The sequence below is a fragment of the Tenrec ecaudatus genome, chromosome 2 (assembly GCF_050624435.1).
Source record: "Tenrec ecaudatus isolate mTenEca1 chromosome 2, mTenEca1.hap1, whole genome shotgun sequence".
Classification (NCBI taxonomy): domain Eukaryota; kingdom Metazoa; phylum Chordata; class Mammalia; order Afrosoricida; family Tenrecidae; genus Tenrec; species Tenrec ecaudatus.
In genome coordinates, this window is record NC_134531.1 from 208783408 (window position 1) to 208804094 (window position 20687).

Sequence of the window (20687 nt, forward strand, 5' to 3'; positions counted from 1 at the left end):
AGTGCCTGGGGAGCTGCCTGCCTGGTGGGGGGAAACAGCTTATGGATGGACCTGAGGGAGGCACAAGGTCCTACTAGCTTGGCCTCAAGCAGCGTTGGGAGCGAGGTGGGCCTGGGACCGTCCTAAAGGGACAGTGAGTCTGAAATAAGCCTAGCAGGAGGTCGCGCCCGGCTCTAGGACTTGAGCTAGCAGGTTCTGATCTCGGCTCAAGCAATCCAGGGCCCAGGGCTCATCCGGCAGGGCACTCGGGGCTTAGCCAGTTGGGTGGCCCTTGGATCCCGGGAGAGTGCTCACCCACATGTACACACATACACTCTCAGAAGGGCAGCCTGGAATGTGTAGCGGGCATCACCCCAAGGAGACTGCTGCGTCCCATCACGCTGACTTCGGTGGCCAAGGACAAGGCGGGACCAAGGAAAAGCCCAAGGGAAGCAAGCCGCAGGCACTACGGTGGGAAGCACTACCACCAGGAGGGAGCCTGGGGGCTCCAGGATGTGCGGTCCCAAGGAACATTCTTAGAGGGTCAGAGGGAAGCCCCCACCCCTGTCCCTGGGTTCTAGAAGTCCCCCGGCAGCAGGCCATGGGCCACGTGGTGTGAAGGGAATGGTAAATCTTGGGTCGTCTCTTTTCGTTCGTCGTAACTGAAGAATCACAGACTCTTCAGATGAGCCCAGCCAGGCTCTGGTTTCCTGACTCAGCACCAATCACCGTGGGCGCACAGACCCAGTCTCCTGCCCCCGCTTTCAAACAGAAGTCACTGGACAGCGCTAGTGCTTTTCAATATCCCTCCTTTACACACTCCCCAAGCCACTCACACGCACTCTCCGCCCGCCCCACCCACGCAACACAATATTGAAAGTAGTTTAAAATATGAACACTCCTACAAAGTCACGGTACAAAATAAAATGAGAAAAGAGACAGATGAGTCAGGCAAGTGGAGGTCATGTCTATCCTGAACGTGAAGCAAGAGAGGTAAGAAAACCGAGGATCAAATTAGCTTGGAGATTCCCGGCAGCAGAGGTGACGAGAGAGGGTTCTTGTTGCTGCAGAAACGACTCGGCTCGTGGACCGGCCTTGGAACAGCCCTCGGCAGTGCTCCGGTCCTCAGTAAAGAGCCGTTGTAGACATCGGAGAATAGAAAACAAGGCACGGTAGTAACGTGAGGACCTTGCTGCTGCTGCTGCTGGCAGGCACTTGCTGCGAATGGCAAATGGCAGGGCAGGATGCTATGCGTCTGGCTGCCGGCAGCAACCCCTGGATGATCTACACCGGGTGTTTCCCTGGGATTTCTCCAGGCTTCTGTTTCCCTCTCATCAACTTGGCACAAGCATCACTCTGAGGATCGACACAGCTGTAGACAAGTTAGTCTGGGTGACACAAACCCCTCACTTCTCTAGGAAACCCTGGGCTGGCAGAGCTTTACCTAAACGATCTCCTTGCTCTGAGAAGTTCTGGGGACAAGGATATTTAGAAAATAGCAGGTAAGCAAAGACTAGCCAGGTCTTCCCTGCAGGACTTATCGGTGTCTTGACCAGACAAGCCCTTAACAACCCTCTGTGGGGAGTCTCTTTCTTTTCTGAGTGTGTACGACCCGACCCTTTGAGCGTATATGCCAGGGCCCACGTGAGGCTTGCAGAGTGGAAAGAACACACTCCACGGCAGATGACCTGGCTCTAAGCCCCAACCAGGCCTGCCTTGTGTTACCATGGGGAAGTCCCTCAGTGTCTCTGTTTCTCCACCATCAAGTGGGTTGGGCAGTAAGTTCCCTGCCTGCAAAGAGAATGTATGAATGAATGTAACATGATAGGGAGCCATCTCAACCACCTCCGGGGGGCAGGAGGAAAAACTCACATCACAACCTGCTACCAAGTGAAAGTGTGAAGTCGGGTGGGATGTGGAATTGCCTGAAGACTTGGGAGGTGGTCCTAGGGTGCAGGCAGGTACTAGGGAGCTGGGTTGATGGGGTCCTTGGAGATGGGGGTGCTGGGCAGGGACTTCAAGTATTCCAAATGCCTCCTGGCATCCTCCTGGTTCTGCCTCACATAATACACGACATAGGCGATCACCATGGCGAACCAGCCAAACATGGTGACCAGCATGGCCACGTCGGTGGTCCGGTGGTGGGCGCTGCAGAAGCTGACGCCGGCATCCAGCGCCTGGATCAGCGGCTTCCCCACGAACTCCTCCCGCACAGAGGTGTGACACGCAATAGCGTCTGCAGAGTCGGGGTCCAGCTGCAGGCCCCACAGGGCTTCCTGCAGCGCACATTCGCAGTGCAGGGGGTTGTGGGACAGGCGGACTTGAGCGCTGAGCTTGTCCAAGGCGTCCTTGGGGATCCTGCGGATGCGATTGTGAGACAGGTCCAGCAGCCGCAGGGCCCCTGCCAAGCCAGTGAACGTCGCCGGCCCAATTGCCTCGATGGCATTCCCAGACAAGTCCAGTTCCTTTAGCCGGCTCAGGTGCTGGAAGGCGCCATCAGGGATGTGAGCGATCTCGTTGGCATCGAGCTTCAGGAGCACGGCGTCGGCAGGGATGTCCTTGGGGACCTCCCGCAGGCCGCTGGCGCTGCAGCGCACAGTCACCGCCCCTGCATGCCCGGGACACTGGCAGCCCTGAGGGCACGTGGCGCCCAGAGGCAGGCAGAGCAGCAGCAGGAGGCACGGTCCTCCCCTGGGAACCTGAGGAGAGGAGGCGCTGGGTCTGCCCAGGAGGGCCATCCTGCCAGGGGCCAGTGCGGCCATCTAAGCTCCTGGCCACTCCCCGTGCGGCCGGGAAAGCGCGTTCCTCGAAGACATACACGCTCTTCCCCGCGGGTGCCTAGCCGGCCAGAGCACTCTCCAGATTCTGCAAGAGACGGGGAAGAAGGAGCGAGGTGGGCGCCATCCACGCGCCACGCGGGCCAGCCCTGAAACCTGCCCTGGAAGCGGCTGCCCCGCGGGCTACCCCTTCTGGAAGGAGACCCGCCCTGCAACTCACCCTGAGGCTCCCGTAAGGGACCCCGGGCGGCTTGTAACAAAGGGGGACGCACTCCCTGGCGTGGCTGGGCGCACCCACCGCCCCGCTGGAGGAGACGCGGCTGCGGGAGCACGGCGGGTGGGGGAGACTGACCGCAGTTCGCGCCCCTGCCCCCGGGCCCAACTCCCCGAGAAAGCCTAGCTGCCGGCCCTCCCCCGAATGCCGGGTCAGACCGAATGGCTCAGCGAGCCCGAGCCCCGGGCGCGTGCAGCCCCACGGCGGAGGCTTACCTTGTCAAAAGCTTGACTCCCGGTTCATTGGTACCACCTTGGACCGAAGGATGATAGCGCGTCCCCTCTCCGCGGGCCCGCGATCCAGCTCGAACTGGCACCTCGCCAGCTTACCGCACGGACGCTGGGGGGAGGGGGCGCAAAGCCGAGCGCGCCTGGCGGGGCCGCGCCGAGGCCAGGGCGACGGGGGGCGGCTCAGACCCGGGTCAGGGGTCGGGGGTCAGGGGTCGGAGGCTTTACCTGGATCGCATCCGGCTGGGAGTCTGCTCCGCCGCAAGCCTGCCAGGCCCCGCGCCACGCCCGGTGCGCTGCCCGCGGACCCTGAGCGCTGCTCCGCGCTGCGGTCGGACTCGCGCGCCTCTGGGCGGGACCCATGGGCGGAGCAGACCCCCACAGGGGCGGGGCTTAAGGGGGTGGGGCTCGGGAGGAGGGTGGGGCCTGGGCAAGAGGCGTCTGAGTCTGGGGACACCTGGGCGGTTCTGTGAGGGAGGCCAGATACAGAGGGTCGCATGAGGAGCCTGAGACCAAGGGGTTAGACGCTTGGGTGGGGCCTCTGGTTGGGCGGGGCCTAGGTCCTGGGACGAAGGTTCAGGGGCGGGGCCTGCGGCGGGGCGGGGGATGAGGCAGAGTCCTGGGATTTGGCCGGGATGAGGCGCGGCCCGAGGGCGGGGCCTGCAGGAGCTCCGGGTGGAGGGCTTCCTGGACCCAAGGTGAGCCGGGCTGTGGGAAAGGGATCCGGGCCTGGGAATGGCACTTCTAGGAACTAGGGTGGAGTCTGTGTGGCGTCAGGGGCTGTGGGAGGGGCCAGGGTAGGAGGCGTGACTGTGAGACTCCTGTCCCAGTGGACTAGTGCTTAGGAGCGAACCCCCTCCTCTGCCTCGCTGGGGGAAGCTCCAGACCTGGAGGCCCTCCGGTGAGCGTGAAACCAGGCCTGACACCGAGTCCCAACGTTGGGAGGTAGGTCTCTGTCCCTTTGTGTCCTCTCCTGCCCCATGGCATCTACTGCCCCATTTGTATGCTAGGGCCCTTACAGGGGGCACCCTGAGAAGGATAGGGAACGTTGGGGGTAGGGTATCTGAGCTGTATCTGAGCTTCCTGGTGTCTCTTTAAGACCCCTTTAATAAGGAAGCCTGGTAGGGTAATGGTTTAAGTATTGGGATGCTGACAGCAAGGTCAGCAGTTCTAAAACCACCAGCCACTCTGCAGGAGAAAGGTAGGGCTGTCTACTCCAGTGAAGAGTTATAGTCTCAGAAACTCCCAGGGGTACTTCTATTCTACTCTGCCCTACAGGGTCACTGTGATCACACTCAACCTGGTGGCAGTTTTGAGTGAGTCCTATTGAAGTAATAGGAGCCCTGGTGGTGTGATGGATTACCATTAGGCTGCTAGCCACAAAGTCAGCAGTTCGAGATTGCCAGCCACCCCGCAGGAGAAAGATGAGGATTTCTGCTCACGTAAAGACTTAGAATCTCAGAAATCCATAGGGGCAGTTCTACTCAGTCCTTTGAGTTTGAGTTTTGAGGTGAGTCGGAAATGACTCAATGTTAGTGAGTTCGGTTTGGGGCTATTGAGATATAATTGAGATACAATAAACTATATTATTGTGTAAAATTTGATATAAATTGGTATGTGCATACAACCCTGAAACCATCAGTATAACCAAGGTAATAAGCATGCTTCTCCCCAATAGTTGCCTAATGGTAATCCCCCCCTTTTGCTCTGTGTTACAATAGAGTACTTTGCATTTCCTGTGGTTGTATTTACATGGACTCATAGCATTTACGGTTTTGTCTGGTTTCTTTCACTCGGTGTAATTATTTTGAGACCTGCCCATATTGCTGTGTTTATCAATAGTTCAGTTCTTTTACTGCTGGGTAGTATTCCATTGTATGGAAATACTGCTGTTTATCTATTCATTTACCTGTTGATGGATATTTGGGGTGTTTCCAATTTTTAACCATCACAAATAAAGCTACTATGAATGTTTGTGTACAAGTCTTTGTATGGATGTGGGTTTATTTCTCTTGGAAAAAATATCTAGGCGTGGGATGGCTGACTCATATGGTAACTACATGTTTAGCTGCTTGAGTTTAGCTTCTCACCAACAGTGTGGGCCCCACTTCCTTACCAACACTTGGTATGTGTGGTGCAGCGAATTGCTTTTAAATGGTCTTTCTAGCCAAGACCTTGTAACTCCCACAGAATTATTGAGTGGGACTATGCAAAAAGATATGTTAAACTTGGGGATTGGCTGAAATATGCAAGTAGCATGCCACCTGAGGGACTGATCAGTTTTGTTATCCTGCTAGGCTTATAAGGAGCCCAGAGGTTAAGATGGGATCTTACTACCACTAGGAAGAGCCAGGAGTAGAAAATGTCCTTTGGACCTAGTGTCCTGTGCCAAGATCCTCCTCGGCGGAAGAGACAGAAAGAGATTGGAGAAGGTGTGAGATGGCAGGGTGTTGGGAAGTGTGAAAGGTTCTGGTGGCAGAGAATGGTGACAACAGTCCCAGAAAATCAGAATGAAAGGTGGTGTGGGCTTTCCAGCCCCTGCCCTGAGGTGAGTGCACTGGATATGCTGACCCACGGATAAAAAGGACTGGGCACCTTTGGGCAGGAGCCTTCCTGGCAGACTCAGTGCCTCTTGAGCTAAGGTGCTGTAACCCTTGCCACATCTGGGCAGAGCCGGCCTTGGCGAGGCTCTCCAGCAGAGGCCCACTAGCAAGCACTGCTGAGAAGCTGCTCAGGTCAAAGACCCACAGAATGAGTTGTTCCTCTTACTCTCAAGAGGATCTCAATCCTAACTTGGAACCTCTTCGTTCCCACCCCCCACCCCCCAAAAAAACCACCATAATCATGAAATTAGTTCCTGAGTTCTGTGTGGCCATTGCAACAAATTACCAAACTTAGCAGAAAGGCAGAGAATGCCCACAGGAGCACTGACTGGGATCAGAATTGTTAAAAGTTTGGAGAGTGCTGGTATGTCTGACATCTACTTCATAGGAATCAACGTGGGGCTGATGCTGATCTTGACTCTCTTTCCCCTGAAGTTACATGAGGTTTGACAGTGCCAGTCATGGTACAGTACAGTTAGTCTTTTTAATTTTGGACATTTTGCCTTGAATTGGGTAATCTGCTGCACAAGACTTCTTTAAAGTGTTGAAGAGCAAGGATGTCACTTTGAGGACTGAGCTGCTCCTGACCCAAGCCGTGGTATTTTCGATCACCTCATACGCATGTGAAAGTTGGACATTGAAGCAGGAAGAAGAGGAATCAATGCATTTGAATTGTGATGCTGGTGAAGAGTTTTGAAAGTACCATGGACCGCCAAAACACAAGCCAATTCTACTTGGAAGAAGTACAGCCAGGCTTGCTCCTTAGAAGCAAGGATGGGAGACTTTGTCTCATGTACTTGGGACATGTTGTCAGGAGAAGCCAGTCCCTGGAAAAGGACAACGTGCTTGATGAAGTAGAGAGGTCGTGAAAAAGAGGAAGACTGAGTAACTAACAGATTGGAAGGCACCAAAGGAGAAATAGTTAAATACAATGTGGGATCCAGGAAGGGACAGAGTCCATTAATGAAACCAAACTGGTGACGTCTGATTGAAGTTAGTGGTTTGACTGACGTTGCAAGCTGCTGTTGAGTCGGTCTGACTCACAGTGACCCTTTGAAGAACAGGCCTGCAGCAGACTCAGAAGTGTTACTCTGTTTGAGCCCCTTGTTGCGGACTCTCTGCTTTACCAAGCAGGATGTCGTTTTCCTGGGAATAATTTATCCAGGAAACATGTCCAAACTATGTGAGCCCATCTCATCATTCTTGCTTCTAAGGACTGTTTTGGTTATATTTCCTCCACGGCAGATGTGTGTTATTGATGATGCTTGTTGGGTAGTCCCTGGTACTTGGAATCTTCCTCCCCGACACCAGAATTCAACTGCATCCACTCTTCTCCAGTCTTCCCTAGACAGAGTTCAACTTTCACCTGCAGAGGAGGCCATTGAAAACACATGGGTCAGGCATGCCTGAGCCCTCAAAGCAACATCTTCGCTCTTGAACACAGTACAGAGGTCTTGTGCAACGCATTTGCTGAATGCAATAAGACTCCATTGGATTTCTTGACTGCTGCTTCCTTGAGTCACCAGCCTCTCCGAGGGAGAAAGATGAGGCTTTCTACTCCTTTAGGACCACCCACAAGAGCACTTCTACTCTGTCCTCCAGGGCCATCGTGGATCAGAAAGGACTAGCTGGCAGTGAGTGAGTGAGCTTCCTTGAGTGGTGATTGTGGTTCTTTAAGTAAAATGAAATCCTTGACAGCTTCAATCTTGTCTCCATGTCTCCCAAATTTCTTGGCATAGTATGTTAGTCTGGGTATTCTAGAGAAACAAATTCATAGACACATGTGTGATTAGGAAGAAATTTATATACAAGAGCAACTGAACATTGAGAAAACATCCCAGCCCAGTCCAGATCAAGTCCATAAGTCCGATATTAGCCCATGTGTCTGATACCAATCCATAAAGTCCTCTTCAGACTCACAAAACACATTCAATGACACTGAATACAGGAAGATCACAAGCCAGTGGATGGGAGGTCCTGTGGATCCAGTGGTGTTGTAAGCATCTCAGTGCTGGCAGAGGACTCCATGTGGCTTCTCCAGCACCCAGGGCTGCATCAGGGGAGGTCCATGTGGTTTCTCCTCAGGGATGTCTTGCAGGGAGTCAGCCTTGTCAATAAAGAGTCTCCGAAGGAGTGAGCCCAGAGAGAGAGAGGGAGAGACAGAGAGACAAAGAGACAGAGAGTCTGTCTCCCACCTCCAAGAAGGAAATACAGGCATTCCCAGAATTCTCAGGAGAAGGCCATGCCCACACAGAGGCCTCATTGACTATGACTCCATTGACAGGCTAGACTCCACCCCTTCACTCTTAATCCTCTCAAGTCCCAAATTGACACCAGATGATGTAACTATCACACATGGAGTAGTGGGTGTTTCCAGCATGCCTTAGTGTTTTGAAATGTTTCAAGTGGTGTTCCACAAATTCTTGAAGCCTTGTTTCTGGTTAATACCTTTAAGAGGCTTGGGCTTCGTTCTTCAATACCATCAGTTCTCAATCATATCCTGTCACTTTAAATGGCTGAATGTTGACCAATTCCTTTGAATGCATTGATTCTGTGTATTCCTTTTCTCTAAGTTCAATGCTTCTTGCCCCATTAAGTGTTTGACCCCTGGAACCTTCCACTGCTTTGAGAAGGCAGCTCTTCCTTAGTCATCTGTTGAGGGCCTTCTGACGGGAGGCCTTCATCTTCTGGTCCCCTCTTGGACAATGTCCCCCTGCTCTTCGTGAGGTTTCCCATATTGGACAGCATTGCACTGCTATGTTCTTCATAAGGTTCTCAGTGACTGAGTCCTCAGAAGTCGACAGCCTATTCCTTCTTCCTAGTCAGTTCTTAGCCTTGAAGTGCTACTGAAACCTGTTCTCTTGGGGTGGGGGGGACGGACCCTGCTGTTCTTTGAAATACCAGTGACATCGTTTCCATCATCACAGCAAGGCTCAAGCTACCGCAGTACGACAAACGGACAGGTACATGAGGGCAGGTTGTTTTTAATCGCCACCCAGTTGCCTGCAGACTGACGATTGCTCCGTGCACAATGGAATGGAACCCTGTGCCATTCCCCTGATCAAATTGTTGTGGTCCATAGGGTTTTCACAGACTAATTTTTCAGAAAGAGATTACCAGGCCTTTCTTCCTACTGTTAGTCTGGAAGCCCAGCTGGAACTTTCAGCATGACAGCAATATGTAAGCCTCCCTTGACAGGTGGGAAGTGGGTATACATGAGGTGCATGTGCAGGGTTGGAAGCTGGTGTCCCTCGTGGAAGGTGAGAATTCCGACAATGCCCCCTGTGGTTTATAGCATCCATCTATAACTTCACACTCTATCTTCAAGCGATGGTATTCCATGTATATGAGACTGAGGACAAAAGTGATGTTACTACCGTACCAGGGCAAACACACATGGATTTATATTGTTAAAAACATGATAAAGCATGTCCCTATGATCAGTGGATGGGGCAGTCAAGCCATCTTAGCAAAACATTGGTTTTAGCCTTGTTAGGTGTCTTAAAATGATACTTCTTATGCTGTGGGGACAATGTCAGGGCTAATGTCATGTTTTCAGCAACACTCAAGTGGACATCTTCCCAAGCCACTGAAGCTTTACAACAAGTTACAGGAATGCTGCCTCGCGCGAAACAATTTTTTGATGTAGCAAACGTTTTTAAGAAAAGTTGGGGAGATCTCAGAGCTGAATACAGAGAAAGAAGACCACCAATCTTAACAAATGAAAAAACTGTCACTCAAGTACATAAAATAGTGTAAGAAGAGTAGTGTTAACGGACTATCTTGACCTCAGCAAGCTTTTGGCTCAGTGAGTGCCAGATGTGTGTGTGAAGGTCAGTTAGCTTAACACGCTGCTCTTTCCATCACTCTTTGAAGTGAAATCAAAGGGAATGAAGATGATTTTATGGAACAATTCGGAACTGGGGACAAGTCTTGGAATTACCTGTACGACCCAGAGAGCAAGGTCCTATCAAAACAAGGGCTTCTGACGGGATCTGCTTGAGCCCACACCAAACTCAATGCCCTCAATTTGAGGTTGACTCATAGCAACCCTCTGGCATCGGGTAGAACTGCCCCTGCGAGGTTCTGAGACTAGACAAGTTCCATACAAGCACAGAGGTCAGCTTAGAAGATTATGGAAACTGTTTTGAAGATCTCCAAGGAGGTGATTTTGACAGATTTTCTTGAAGGACACAGGTGGTCATGGGGGCTTCTTCTGGAGAAGTTTTTAGAAAATTGAAAACTACATTGGTGAGAATAAAAGGACCAGGAAAGTGGAGCCAAGGGGGACATTTTTCGCCCTCAAGATAACGAATGGCTCATTGTTTCAGAGTAGCAAGGGCTGGCCTGCAAGAACTACATTGGGAACACTGTCCCCATTTACCCTACAACCTCCGATATCAGCTCTTCAGCATTCTTGCTGTCCCCCAAGCTCAAAGAACATTTAAACGAACATGATTGGGGCCCCTTGAGGATGCTGACGCTTCAGTTTTGAGCTGGTGTCAGTTAAAGAATGCAGAACTCTGCACTGGAAGAAGGACCCGAGATGTCAACACCCCCCCTCCCCCTCCACTGCACATGCAGATGTCTTTGTTTACAAGCTTTCCATGATGTTGTCCCAATGCCTTTAGGTGAACTCTCCGAGCAACAAGTTTTTAGATGTAGCAAACGTTTTTAAGAAAAGTTGGGGAGATCTCATCCGTCTGCTTCTCCTCTCCCCTGCTGATCCCAATGTTTTCATCATGTCTTACTTCCATGTGCACAGTCAACGTGCAACTCTGACCCCTCTGGCTGTTTAAACAGTTATCTTTGAAAAAGTTAAAAAAAAATTTTTTTTTGAGTTGTGAGGCTCTTGGGATGCTAAAACTTGAAAAGCTGTCTAAAACCAACTACAAACAGTAAGGAATAATTTTAATATTTAAATTCAACCACTTGACACCATTCCCATCAAAAAATGCACTGAGAAATGGATGAGCCTCACAGACAGGCAGGTTGCACTCTTTATGAGAAAGCAGCGCACAGCCCTCCATGGCCGGAGTGGCCAGAAGGGAAGGCACCTCTTTGGGGACAGGGATTGGGATGGAACAGGAGAGAGCTTCTTGGGGCCAGAAGCATCCTGTCTCTTGCCCTGGGTGCTGGCTTCATGGGGTGAGTAGAAATACAAAGGGCACGGAGACACTCACCTTCCAGATTAGTGCTGGTGTGTGAGGCCACGCTACAAGGAAACACTACGCAACAGGACAGCAGTCGCTGCTGTTGCTGTTAGTTGTTGACAAGCCTGACTACGCAGGACAGAGGGAAATGTTGCCCAACCCTGTGCCATCTTGACATCACTGGTGTACTCAAGTCCTCCTTCCAACCCCGGATGCCCATCCTCTGGCACGTTGGCACACAACATTCCGTCACAATCCTTGGAATTTTCATGAGCTGATGTTTGCAAGTCTATATCCAGGCCCCCTTTCCTCGTCCGTCATAGTCTGGAAGCTCTGCTAACTCTGCTTGCCACAGTAGGTTGGCGGCTGCTATTTGAAATTCTGGGGCCCAGCTTTCAGGATCACAACTCACCACAGCATGACAAACGGACGGATGGATGGATGGTGAGGGTAATGAGTTAATCTATTATTTATACACACATTTATGTATGTGCTTAGTAGCATGGGGGTGCTGCCTTCCTGTGTGTGTGTGGAGGGGTGCTTTCCTTTGACCTTTCAGGTCCTATGTGCTTTGGCTGCCTCAATTGGTGACGACTTTGGAGGGCTGTGTGGAAGGCACTGGCCGAAGGGTCCTGGGGGGAGGCTCACATAATTGTCCACTCTGAACTAGGAAACTGCTCTCCAAACAAAGTAACAGCCAAGAGAAACAAAAGCACTTTCTAACGTCGCCCCGAAGGAGCCCTGGTGGGGCTCTGGACCAGTGCAGACTGCTAACTGTGGAACTCTGCTAGCTGTGGAGCTCTGGACCAAACACAGACTGCTAACTGCAAGGTCGGTGGTTCAAACCCACCCACCACTCTGGGGGAGAGAGCTGGAGCTCTTTGCTTCCATAAAGCTGTCCAGTCTTGGATACCCGGGGAGCAGTCTTGCAGGTTCACTCTGAGTCAGAATGAACTCAGTACCTGTACGATTTTAATACCCAGGCCCTGTGGTCTAACCTCTGGAGTCACCGTTATGCCTAGAATTGGGCTCTGGGCTCATGATGCCTGCAATTCATCCCTCAGTCCAGGATGTATGGCCTCCGGGATAAAACATCGCAGCTCTCATGGGTTAATTGCTCCGCCTTCAGGAAGGCTGTTTTGTGGAGGAAAAGCTGATGCATCTCTCTGGGGATGGGCATGGCGAGGGTAGGGCTTTCAGCATCCACAGAGACTGGCATGAAATCAGGGGAATGAACAAGTCCTACTGGGAAAGCTACACCCTGCCCTGCCCACACTTCACCACACAACCACTGGGTAGCCTGTGAGGTCAGCCCTTTCCTCAGAGCCACAAGCCCTCACCCTCCACTCTCCTTGGCTTCCTGGAGTGTCCCTGCACTGCTGCTGCTGCTGCTGCTGCTGCTGCTGCTGCCGCCCCAGCGCTGGGCCCTGCCCCTCACCCAGATGCAAGCCTAGCACCCTGGCCCGAACATCTCCCAGGCAGAGGCAGGCAAGACTGTGTGGGACATGGAGAAGACAAGACCCAAACCCAAACCCACTACCAGCAGATGGACTCCAACTCCAATCAACCCTGCATGGGCTTCGAAGACTGTCACTCTTATGGGAGAGGATAGCCTCATCTTTGTGTGAAGTGGAGGATGGGTTTGAACTGCCCGTCTTTCAGGTTGCAGCCCAAGGCTTATTCTTCAGTGCCTCCAGAGCATGTTATCAAGAAGACAGGAATTAGCAGGAAGTGTTAGCTTCCAGTTGACGCACTTGACGGCCTCTCCCAAGGGTGGAGAAGTCCATCCAGAGGTGCCTCAGAAGAATCACCTAGCATTGTCCTTCCCCCTCCCCAAACGCCATGGAAACCCCAACGGAGCCCTGTGTTATTCTGACCCCGTGGAGTCGCCAGGAGGTGGAGTGGACATGAGGGAAACCAGTTTTTTGGCACCGGCATGGAAACCGGCAAAGTCAGGACCAGAGGGATATCCAGATCCTCCAAAGAGCGTCGACCCCTTGTTAGCTCTGCCTTTTCAGCAAAGCTGTTCTCCGTTGTTCAGGCCAGACTGGGCCTCCCCTTGCACGCCAGAACGCAGCTTGCTCCCTGCATCTGTGGCGGAGCTCTGAAAACCAACAAAGCCAGCCACCAATGCTTTCCCACCTTGCCCCCATGGAGGTCCTGAGTGACCAGTTCTCTCATTGGGGGCCAGCCCCTCAGGGTCTTTCTCAAAAACACCCTTTAACACCCTTGCAGAAGATTCCACCCCGGGGGCCTTCCCTCTCCTGGCTGCCTGGAACTTGTCCCTGGAAGCAGACAGACCTTCCCAGCATCTCCTGAGGGGACATGTCAACAGTTCTGCCCATCCCCTGCTCTGTGTGTCTCTGTGTCGGTTCCTCTCTCCTTGTGGCTCACAGGGACTAGGTGTAGGTAGGGTTAATCTAAAACAGCAAAAAGGACTCCGTTTCCAATAAGATCACACCCACACATGTATGGGTCAAGAGCTCAACATATTTTGGTGGGGGGGACGGCACAGTTTAATAACACCGTCCATTATTTCTTCTACGTCATTGCATTCTGATTTCCCCCTGCACTCAGTCCCTGTTAATTATTGTGTAGATATTTTTTGAGCTCCTTGAGTATACAGGAGCCTCAGTGGCACCACTGGGTAAACAGGATTGCTAACTTCAAGGTTGGCAGTTCAAACCAGTGACTCACTCTATGAGAGAAAGATGAGGTGATCTGCTCTTGGGAAGACCGACAGCTTCAGAAACCCTATGGGGTCGCTCTGAGTCAGAATTGCCTTGATTGCAGTGGGTTTGGGGTTTCTTAAGTATGAACTTAGACTATTTATTTCCAAATAAACGTACTTAAGCTTATAAACATTCCTCTTACAATCCGCTAGTTATGTCCAACAGGTTGTGTGATATGACCCTGTGCCTTCTCCGTCTAACTAGCTTGCTCCTCACCTCCTCACGAAACATGACTGTTGGCTTTAGCTGGAAGTGCCTGGGAGGATGCGTTTGGAGGCAGGTTCTGCCTCCCCGTCACTTTTCTGTGGAGAATCCTAATGTTGCTCAGGACAACAGTGTGCCTGCTCTGGGGCCTTGCTTCCCCTAGATCTCCTGCAGCTGGGACTGCAGCTGGTGGGGGCCTATAAGATGTAGGCCGAGAGTCACTGGACAGGGCCTGCTCTCTCCTTAGAGGCCCTGCCCGGCCCATCAGTCGCCCTGATTGGGAACCAGCCAGATGGAATACCTCACATAGAGATGACCCCAGTCCTCAGGACAGAAGCCTCTCCCACTCCCCTCCACTCCCAGAGAGGAAGGAGGGTTGCATTGCTAATTAGCTGTCCTGCCCTGCACAATTGCCTCATCTGTATGTCTTATACCACTTCTGGTCAGAGGACCATCACCAACAGCCAAGGCATGCCAGGGTGAAGCAGGCACCTGGGGTGACTAAGCATCCTTCCTACCTTCTTGCTTGCATGTTCTGATGGTACTGCCCTGTGTCAGCGATGTGCTCCCACCTTGAAGAATTGGTGAGAGCTCTCCATGCCATGATGCCTAATCAATTCCTTGGGCCTGTCTTAGACCGAGTTCTCTAGAGACACAAAGCCAATAAAGTTTCTATGTGTAAACGGACGAAACCATTGTAGAGGTGGGCACATTCTAAGTCTGTGAGTTGGATGTCAGGCTTCTTCTGACTTGTGTCCCTACAAGGGCTGATGAACCCCAAGTTGGCAGGACAGACAACAGGCTTCTGGATGCAGAGGCAACAGAATTCAAGGTCAGCAGACAAGATGGCAGGCCTTTGGCTCAAGTTCAAATAAAGAGGCCAATGAGCCAGATGCAGGATCCATAGGATTTTTTAAAAACAGCAAGCTTTTCCACAGCATCCACTTATATTGGAAGCAGGCCACATCTTCAAGGAGATCTCATCCTACATGCCCATCCACAAAGAATGCCGACCCAGCCTGGTTAGCACAGAATCTTAACTATCACAGTGTCCCTTGTGTGTCTTAAATGCTATGTCTCCTCTGTTGACATATCATTTGTTGTTGCTGGGGTGAAAACAAAATCACATAGGCACATAGCATGTTTTTAGATGGATGGATGGATGGATGGTTGGATGGCTGTCGAGTCAGCTCTCATTGATGCTTCATACCCAACAAAGCAAAGCTTTGCCATCCTCATGATTGCCCGTGTGCTTAAGTCTCTCCCTGTAGCTACTGTGCCACTCTAGCTCACCTGATCCTCAATGTACTTTCCTGGTCATTGACCCTGTTTAGCAGTGTAAAAACACTCCATTATGACCCTTAGAGTTTTCAGTGGCTGTTTTTCAACAGTAACTCACCAGGCCTTTCATGCTAATCTGTGCCAGTCTGAAAGCTCTACTGATATCTGTCCACCATGGGTGGCCCTGCCAGTATTTTTAATACTGGTGGCATAGCTTCTGGCTTTACAGCAACACAAAATCCACCACAGACTGGCAGATGGGTGGGAGTGTCTATCCATAGAGGTGTGCTGTGCATGTTTATGCAGGCATGTTCATATTGATATTGAAATGCATACAAAGACATATGTGCAGAATGACCCCAGTCTTTTGGGTGGCCTTACTCAAATTCTACCTCGTTTTCTTTGTCTTTTGGCACTTTGATTTCTGAGAAAAGTCTGGAAAGACCTGGACTATCACTCCTTGAATTGTCATTGAATTTCTATCTGTGATGGTGTTGGGTCGATCATAGGCCCTGACAGCTTATCCTCTTCATGAATGTATATATACTCTGATGCAGCCATACATTCCTCTTCGTTCTTTAAAAGGTCAGCTTGCTTTTAGTCATGAATTTTATTGGACAGCTACAAATATCTCCACACTTTTTATTCCCCAAGGGTGTTGGCCTCGTACACACTTCCTCGCTCCTGTGTTTTCAGCTTGCATGTGTTATGTTTGCTTTGGGCGAGTCCTTTGTATATGGAAAATGGTCGAGATCTGTTGTTATTTGTATATATCAATATGAGGATCTCTGTGTATATGGTTGTAACGACAGGCTACCTGAGGCAAATTAGCTGCAAAAGGTGCCTTTACAGCTTTCAGGAAGCAAAGGGGTCACTTGGATGTGTGAGGTGCACCGTGTCCGCACTGTGATCTTTTCCATCTTGTTAATGCGTATGGCAGTTGTTCAATGCAAACCAGAAGACAGAGGATGAATCGATGCACCTGAACTGTGGTGCTGGCAATGAACTCTGGGGGCTTCCAAGGGTGACTCTAAAGGGATCGCTACAGAATCCTAGGAACCTCGATGAGATAAAAAGACGAAGGTGTGGGACATAAAAAGGCTGTTCCCCAGCCCATCTCCCCCAAATACATGTCAGAACTAGCACACTGCTTGCAAATAATGGTAAATGATTCAGCCATCCAGAGCAATCAGACTCCTGTCTGGTCCACTGCAGGTGGGGCTCACATCCTATTGATAGGATAGTGATTATTTCCCTGGAGAGCTTAGAGCAGGTCAAACCTGCTCAGTGGCAGCCAAAGTTAGGCCGCCTTCCTGAATCCAGGATCTGCCTGTCTTGTCACACATGTATCCCTCCTCTTCCTATAGTGTGTATACCCCTAGATCATCCCCCTCCCATTACTGTATTACCTACAGTACAACCCCTTCCTGTGGCGTATGTCTTTACCTGTAATTGGGGGCTTGCATGCCCCAAAGATATATAAGTCTTGGTTAGAAATAATTCTCTCTCCTCTGGTCCCCGGTCCCCTCTCCTCCAGTACCCTCGCCTCCGGGCTCCCCTCCTTCCCCACTCTCTGTCCTGCCCTTCCCACCTTCTGCATTCCCCTGTGGACCACCAAGCAGGGCTGAGGTGAGCATGCTACTATGAAATGTGCCTGACTACTTCATTGTATTCCATCTCCTATTTCTCTTACTCTCTATAACTTTGCTATAATCTTTATATATTACAGCTGTACAGTTGCGCCTACTAGACCCATGATGAGTTGTTAGGGGCTGGCTACCCTGACTCCACGGTGTGTAGCTCTTGTTTCTGGACACGGCCTCCCTCTGGGCCAATACACTTGTGAAGCAGGGGTTTCAAATCTCCCTGACCCTTCCCCAGAAATGCCTTGTTGTGATGAGGAGGAAGCATCTCACTTGGTGCAACCTTCCTGGCCTGTTTCTCACAAATGCTGGTCTCAATTTTCTTAAAACTTAACAATAGCAAGCCCCTGTGGTCATTCCATGTCCTGGAGAAAATCTATCAAGATGAACCCCGTGTGAGTCTCAGGACGGTCTCCGTAACTTTCTGAGCTGACCTCTCTGCTCTGCATTGAACTGGCCCCGTGGATCCCCTTAGAAGCCACTCTTTCCATTGGCCATATTTTGGAAGGCACCCCATGAGATCAAGACAGTGTGTTATGGAGAGAATGTGCCTGCCGTCATCCACTTCTCTAGAGATGTGTTTAAACATATTTTCTTTGAAATAAACCTGTGTGTGTGTGTGTGTGTGTGCGCGCGCGCGCACACGAGAAAGACAGAGAGAGAGAGAGAGAGAACTGGAAACCAGGAGCAGTATTTTTAACAGCAGTATTTTTGACTTACCCTTGTATTATACTGTGAACTTCCAGAGAGACAAACAACTTCATTTAAGAAGAAATACCGTCCATGTGCTCCTTAGAAGAAAGGATGGGGAGCCCTTGGACATGTCACCAGCAAAGACCAATGGCTAGACCAAGACATGGCGTTTGGTAAAGTAGAGGCTCGGCTGGAATGAGGACACTCTCGGAGGCACCCTCCGCGGCATGGAGTGACACCCCAGCCCCCACCACGGACTCAAACAGGGAGGGTGCAGGATCAGGCAACACTTCACTCTGTCCTACCACGAGCTTGCCGTGAGCCTGAGCTAACCGGATGACGACTGACAGGAGGGAATTGCCGGTCTAGTTTGACGATGTGTATCTTTGCCTCTCCCATTAGACATTCTTGCTTGACATTTCCCCTTTGGTTTTGTTGCTCCACTTTCTTCGTCTACAGTTTCAAGATTTTCCTCTGTGCCTTCCCTTCTAGTTGTCAGCCTGCAGCTTCACTGCCCATACTGTGTGCCCACCTGGGTGCTCAGCCTCTATGGCTGACTGGCACCTGATTCTTCTTCCCAAGCAAGGTGGGAATTTCCTGAAGCTCTGCCTTCAGAAGTCCCCCAGGTGCTTAAACTCTAGGATGATATTAAGATTTGTTTCATGGCATTGTCATTCATGACCATTGAGTGGACTCTGACTCACCGAGGAAACGTGCCTGGTCCTGCACCCTAGTCACGATTGCTGGTGTGTCGGAGTCCCTGCTCTACAGAGAGCCTCAACAATTCTGTGAGAAGCAGCAAGCATGTTAATGGTGTCCTTGCTGACCACAGAAAAGTGGTTTTTAGAATTTGTATACATGTCTATCTATGTTTTGTTTGGAAACATTTCTTCAAAGAAGACTTACAGGTAGCACATGTCCTGCGTTGTGTTCCTAAAATGCTTTACTGAGCGCTGCCACTGGGTGCTAGTTTGGTTGGGTATAGGACGCCAGAAACAAACCAAGTAACTTCAGAGATGTCTTTTTCTCTCCTCCGGGGAAGCCCAGAGTCTATTTGTTTTTTTCTTTCTTGGCAGGGAACTTGTTTTGTTGTTGTGTTTAATTATGCTGGTTTTAAAGATTGTCCCTCAACCTTTGTTATTGGGGAATTCTATGGCGGGAGAGCTAGAATTGTGTTGTAGTTGTCATTGAACTTCATGGCGGCAGTGTTCTCCTATCGTTCTGATATGGTCTTCTTGCAGGGAGAAGCTTTTCTATAACAGCTGTTGTTCTAGGTACTGGGTAACAAGGTGAGGACACAGGGAAAGCCTGGAACAGTCCCCACTTCCTCTACATTCTGCCCTTCGAGGCCCAGCTTCTGTGCCCCCTCATCCAAGAAGTCTCCCCGGATTCCCCTGCTAAGATACTCCCTCTCCTCTTCTACTGCTGATCCTGGTGGAGGTTCTCAGCTGGTCACTCATCGCTACCCAGATTCTGAGGCCTTCAGGGGCAGGGAGTGGGTACTCATCATTGTGCCCCACAAACTTTAACCCATAGCTAGACAGTGCTGAGCGGCCAGGTGATACTGAAGGAATCCATGAGCAGAGGCACCCTACCTGGCTGTCTCAAAAAACAAGCAGCAGATCATTTATTTCCTATGCCCAAGTCCCCAGGCTGCCACAGCACCCACAGCACAGCACAGTGGTCAGGAGCCTTCTCAGATCCCGGCCCTCCCACATTCCTGCCAAGGGGCCTAAGCTGTCGCTTAGCCCCAGTTCCCTTATCTACAGGGTGGTGACCATGCTATCTGGAACTGAGACCAGAACAAGCAACCCTCAGACAGGTTCAGTCCTGGGCCCATCTAGGATGCTCCAGAGCAGGCCCAGCCCACCACCTGGTGCTCTGAGCTGTCACCCCAACCTGGAGCTCTGCCCCAACTCAATGTTCCAACACAGTACCTGGATACAGTCCCCTACGAGCTGGTGCCCTGACCCAGCACCTAGATCCACCCTCTGGCCCAGAAGCCTGAACTGGCACACCCATCTGACATACCTGATACAGGTCTCTGGCCCAACTCGTTAGCTGACCTGCCACCCTGACCCTGTGTTCAGACACAACATCCTGACCTACCACCCCACCCCAGGGTCCCACCCCAGGGCCCGGATCCAGCTTTCAGGAGCCCTGACTGGAGAAAGAGCTTCTTCCTTGGGTGTGAGCCAAGTGGCCTCCCTGACTTCCCTAGCACAGCCCCAGCCTCTCATCAGTGCCTTCTCCAGCAGACCTTTCCAGAGAGCCTGTGGGATTCTGGAGACCGGGGCCTAGAGGCAAGGGCTCAGCCCAGAGGGTAATCTGAAACGCATGGCCCCCACCCCTCGCCCCAATTCCATGTGACTCTGAATGTAACCCAGGGCTTGAGGTTGCAGGTGCCTCCTGGCCCACACCAGCTTGGATGGGTCCTCATTGAGCAGTGTGAGAGCCATCAAACCACTGCCCCAGGGTTTCCCAGGGTGCTACAGGGTGCTTCCAAGAGGTGCCAGCCCCAGACCACTCCTAGACCCCTGAGTCAGAACCATCTCCTTTCAGCTCTTGTTCAAAAGGGTGGTGAGGGGGAGAGGAGGGGAGGGAAGCTAAGTGACCAGTGGAGTATCTGGGCAGCTGGTGGTGGGCAGACACAGCTGTAGTTCAGTTTAGAGACCTTAGCACCTACAGGGGAAGTGTCAGCCTCTCTGAGTCAGGGAGCTGGGGAAGGGGGGCATGAGGATGTCCAAGACCCTGTCGGTGGGCCATGGGTGATGCTGGATGTCAGGTTGGGGAAACTGAGGCAGAGGGAACAGCAGAGCAGAAATCATGAGTTATATCACAGTGTGTCCACAGGGACTGCCCGGGGGGAGGCACCCACCGGCCACAGAAACTCAACCTTTGATGAGAGAGAAGTTTGGGGACCCAGAGACAGCAGCCCTTGGGCCCCAGCCCTATGCTCTAAGGCCCTCCCTGTCACAGGCGTCAGTAATCAGGACCTTTGGGAAGTGCAGGCTGGCAGGAGAGAGCAAATTTAATGTTGGATCCCTTGGACACTCTGCGTCCTGGTGGCACCTGGCGGTTATGCTGACATGTGGCCCTGTGGGAGGTAACAGGGCGGAAG

The 20687-nt window shown here is 51.5% G+C and overlaps 1 protein-coding gene across 1 annotated transcript; it reads right to left on the reverse strand.

Moving 5' to 3' along the window:
- Positions 1–887: 887 nt before the first annotated feature.
- On the reverse strand, positions 888–2741 carry LRRC3 (leucine rich repeat containing 3). Its single transcript, XM_075543339.1, has one exon. The coding sequence runs from the start codon at positions 2739–2741 to the stop codon at positions 1944–1946; it is 798 nt and encodes a 265-aa protein (XP_075399454.1). The 3' UTR covers positions 888–1943.
- Positions 2742–20687: the final 17946 nt, after the last annotated feature.

Excerpts from the sequence above, each read along its gene's own strand:
- LRRC3 (XM_075543339.1), bottom strand. The coding sequence starts at position 2,741 with ATGGCCGCACTGGCCCCTGGCAGGATGGCCCTCCTGGGCAGACCCAGC.